This window comes from Chondrus crispus, genomic scaffold (genome assembly GCF_000350225.1).
Source record: "Chondrus crispus Stackhouse genomic scaffold, scaffold_24, whole genome shotgun sequence".
NCBI lineage: Eukaryota > Rhodophyta > Florideophyceae > Gigartinales > Gigartinaceae > Chondrus > Chondrus crispus.
The window spans coordinates 501,675-504,920 of record NW_005179120.1 but is presented as its reverse complement, the minus strand read 5'-3'; the positions used below and the strand labels follow the sequence as shown (position 1 = coordinate 504,920).

The window sequence follows — 3,246 nt, the reverse complement described above, 5'->3', positions numbered from 1 at the left end:
TTTTCAAGTGTACAGGGGGGTCGCGATATATATTGCCATCTTTGTTAGTGCCAGCTCCGATATAGTGATACCCTTTTGCGGATGGCACGAATTTTGAGCCAAAAACTAAGGGTCTCCAGAGAGGCAGTTGTATGGACGTACTGCCCGAGAGCCGCTGCCGCCGCCGATAGATATTATGCAGTTGCTTACTAGAATAGAGACTATGGCGGAAAAAGGCAGCGTCGATGATGCAATTGGACATCTGCAAAAGTGTAGGCTGGCATTATCGCTGCGAAAATGGAGGAAGTCAATGCCACGGCTCAGAAGCTACTAATGACATAAATGCTTGATTAGAGTCTGTAGTGAAGATGCAAAGTATGAGTGATGGAGTCCTGCGATCGGTCTTTCTGAGCAGTGATGCAAGGAAGTGGCTGCAAAAAAGCCGCAAATCTCATTATCTTACAGTGCCTGGTTCGATATAGTGCCGTTTTCGGCCTCCTGACACAGGGAGGCACTATATCGCGACCCCCGTGTACTGGCATTCGGGGACATCAATAAAATGATTAAATTGAATTTTATTATATGCTAAATTGGATCTAGATTTAATTCATTCGCACTTATGGGGGACGCGACAGGCAATGGTGTTCTCTTGTATGGCACGTTGGTGGTGACAGAGGCCATTATTTTAACTCTGTGTGTGCCATCATACTGTTAAGAAAAGTATTAAATGGACCAATCAGGTGCACGCTGACGTCCATACATGTCCAAACATGCCCGTCCATGCTGTCTTAAAGGAGGCCCTGAGGCATGATTAGAGAGAGAGGGACAGAACAGAAGTCAGAAGTAAACCATCCGCTTGGTCGTCTTCGCTCGCTAAGGTGCTCCGCCTAGCCATTCTTTCTGCCCCCTCTCTCTCCGTCCTATTCCTCCTCCTGTCTTCGACCCTTCCCGCGCTTGCTCCGCCACACGTTAGAATGTGCTCACGTACAGCCTCGCGCGAGCCTACGAACCGCGTTCAACGACAGTTACCACCGGCTAGTTGCACAGTGGCATTTTGACCACAGCTGCATATGTAGCCATGTTTGTATCCGTTTTTAGGATAGCATGAATCTATCCTATCCTGTACCCTCGCTTTCGTGAACCATCACTACGTTTCCTTTAGATTCTTTTTTGGGAATTTCTGGACATGGCCGTCATAATGACCACGTAAATGGACATCAGCGTAAACAGTGAGATTTAACTGCAGTTCGGTGTTACGAGTTACTACAATACGACACGGTCGCCGCAGTTGATCTAGGAGTGGTTAAAAGTGGACATATAAAAGTATGGCAAAACAGTGCTGGTGCTCAAATAGTAATGGCAATGCAGGCGGCAATGCTTCGCAATGGAAAACGGTGGTTTTATAATGTATAATGGCGGAGGAAGAACATACCTGACATGAAATGGCAAATGATGTATACTGCAGAAGCGAATGGCCAAGGTAGGGCGCTGTCGGGTGCGACACACTCGTAAGGATGGATATCGACGGCGGTGGTGAATGTCCGACGACGACGGGAATATTCTTACATACATTTCGCAACAAAATGCCGAAATATTCGCCTCTTCGTATTGTCACCGCCAGGTTTGGTGTACCGATTACCGATGAAGTCCGAGAATGGACCGCAGCCGCTAATTAATTTCGCTATGTGTATCGTTTCGAAAAAATGGGAGTTGAAATGCACTGTTTGCAATGAAAATCCAGGATGTGTGACACCGAGTTCCATTAAAATTGTGATGTGTACTGCTATCCCAGAAATTATGGTGTGCTGACGACCGAAAAAGACTATAATGTAAATTGTGTACAGTGATTCGCTTTCATGTTGAGGATTATGTTGACTCATTGCCATTGCATGAAATATGCGGACCTCCTGCCAATACGATTTGACATATCGACCACTTTTTCTTATATTCTGATGTCATAACAATGAAAGTCCTTAATCTCTCTTCGTATTCTACCAAATGATATGAAGGATGTCTGTCATGTGTGCCATCATTTCCCAAATGTCGCTTCTTTTTTATGTTCTTCCTTGCTGTGAAAACTATCATAGTCCCCTCACATCCGTGTGCTTGGGACCAATCATCTTCTGTTTTACAGATATTATCTATGGAAAATCTGATCGAGGGCCGTGCCTGGGACATTCACCTTCCTCGCCAACCGCGTGTACTTTCCCGTATACAACAGTATGACGTGGGACAACCCCTTTCATGTCCACAATATGGCAAGCCTCTGTGCACTCTCCGCACCCCGCGGTGCCCGCATTCAAACCATCAAAGCACTGTTTCCAGAGGAAGTAGATCTCTGATCTCGCACTGTTGCCAAAGGACATGTCCCAGTCTCGAAATACCCAGTCCCTACCTCGTGCATACTTGCCTCTATGCAGCATCGACGACCAGTCTTTTTTAAAGCCACCGACACCAGGGCTTTCTCTCCCTTCCCATCTCCGCTCAAATCCACCCTAGATATATCCCTTCTTGTGTCTGTCGCACACCGTCTACCCTTGCTCATTGCCCCCTGTTTCTTCAAAAGTTCCCGCATCCTCTCCTCACGTTCCCCTCCTGTTACTTTGTTGAACTAAAGCACGCCCTACCTGGGAGTGCCCTGCTTCGAAAACTACGTCCCTGTCTCACCAACCCCTCCATGTTACCCAATCTGCAAACCACCCGCCGCCATGCCTGGCTGTGCATCAAGCAATTCCAACAAAAGGCTATTTTCCCCAACCGCTGTCTATACTGCACTGCAAATGCCACCGCCGCAGATCACGCAGATCATGTCGTGTTGTCGGGTGACAAGGCACTATATATTGTTTCCACATGGCGCACGTGTGATGATGCATTTGAGCTGCCTTCAACGCTGATTTTCGGATCTAACGCCCACTGAAAGAAGGAAACACATCCTTGCATCGTTTTGATCGTGGTTTCATCTCATAAACCGCAGAAAATGAGTCCTCAAAAGATGTTAGGATATCTTCGGGTCCAAAAGCAGGACAAGTTGGCCTTACGAAGGACAAGGCCTTTTTGTATGCGGCAAAGGGGTTTGAATTGAAAGCCCTTTGAAAGCGCCGCTGTGTCGGCCTTTGGCAAGGGAGGCTATCTTCTTTCGGCACAGGGCAACGACACCAATATTGAGGGAGAAAACTTCGTTGATATGAATAGTTTTAGATTTTGGCAGCGTGTTCTCTCTCTGCCCAATGGTTTCTCGTTGCATGTATCCGGGAGATTTCCATGTCT

General features: G+C 47.0%; 2 protein-coding genes across 2 annotated transcripts; one reads left to right on the top strand and one right to left on the bottom strand.

Moving 5' to 3' along the window:
- Positions 1–659: 659 nt before the first annotated feature.
- CHC_T00004668001 (hypothetical protein) lies at positions 660–737 on the bottom strand. Its single transcript, XM_005716070.1, has one exon. It carries the CDS (start codon positions 735–737, stop codon positions 660–662), a length of 78 nt encoding a protein of 25 aa, XP_005716127.1.
- A 2-nt stretch (positions 738–739) lies between these two features.
- CHC_T00004667001 (hypothetical protein) lies at positions 740–790 on the top strand. Its single transcript, XM_005716069.1, has one exon. The coding sequence runs from the start codon at positions 740–742 to the stop codon at positions 788–790; it is 51 nt and encodes a 16-aa protein (XP_005716126.1).
- Positions 791–3,246: the final 2,456 nt, after the last annotated feature.

What these genes read in the sequence shown, in the direction of transcription:
- CHC_T00004668001 (XM_005716070.1), bottom strand. Translation starts at nt 737, where the DNA reads ATGGACGTCAGCGTGCACCTGATTGGTCCATTTAATACTTTTCTTAAC.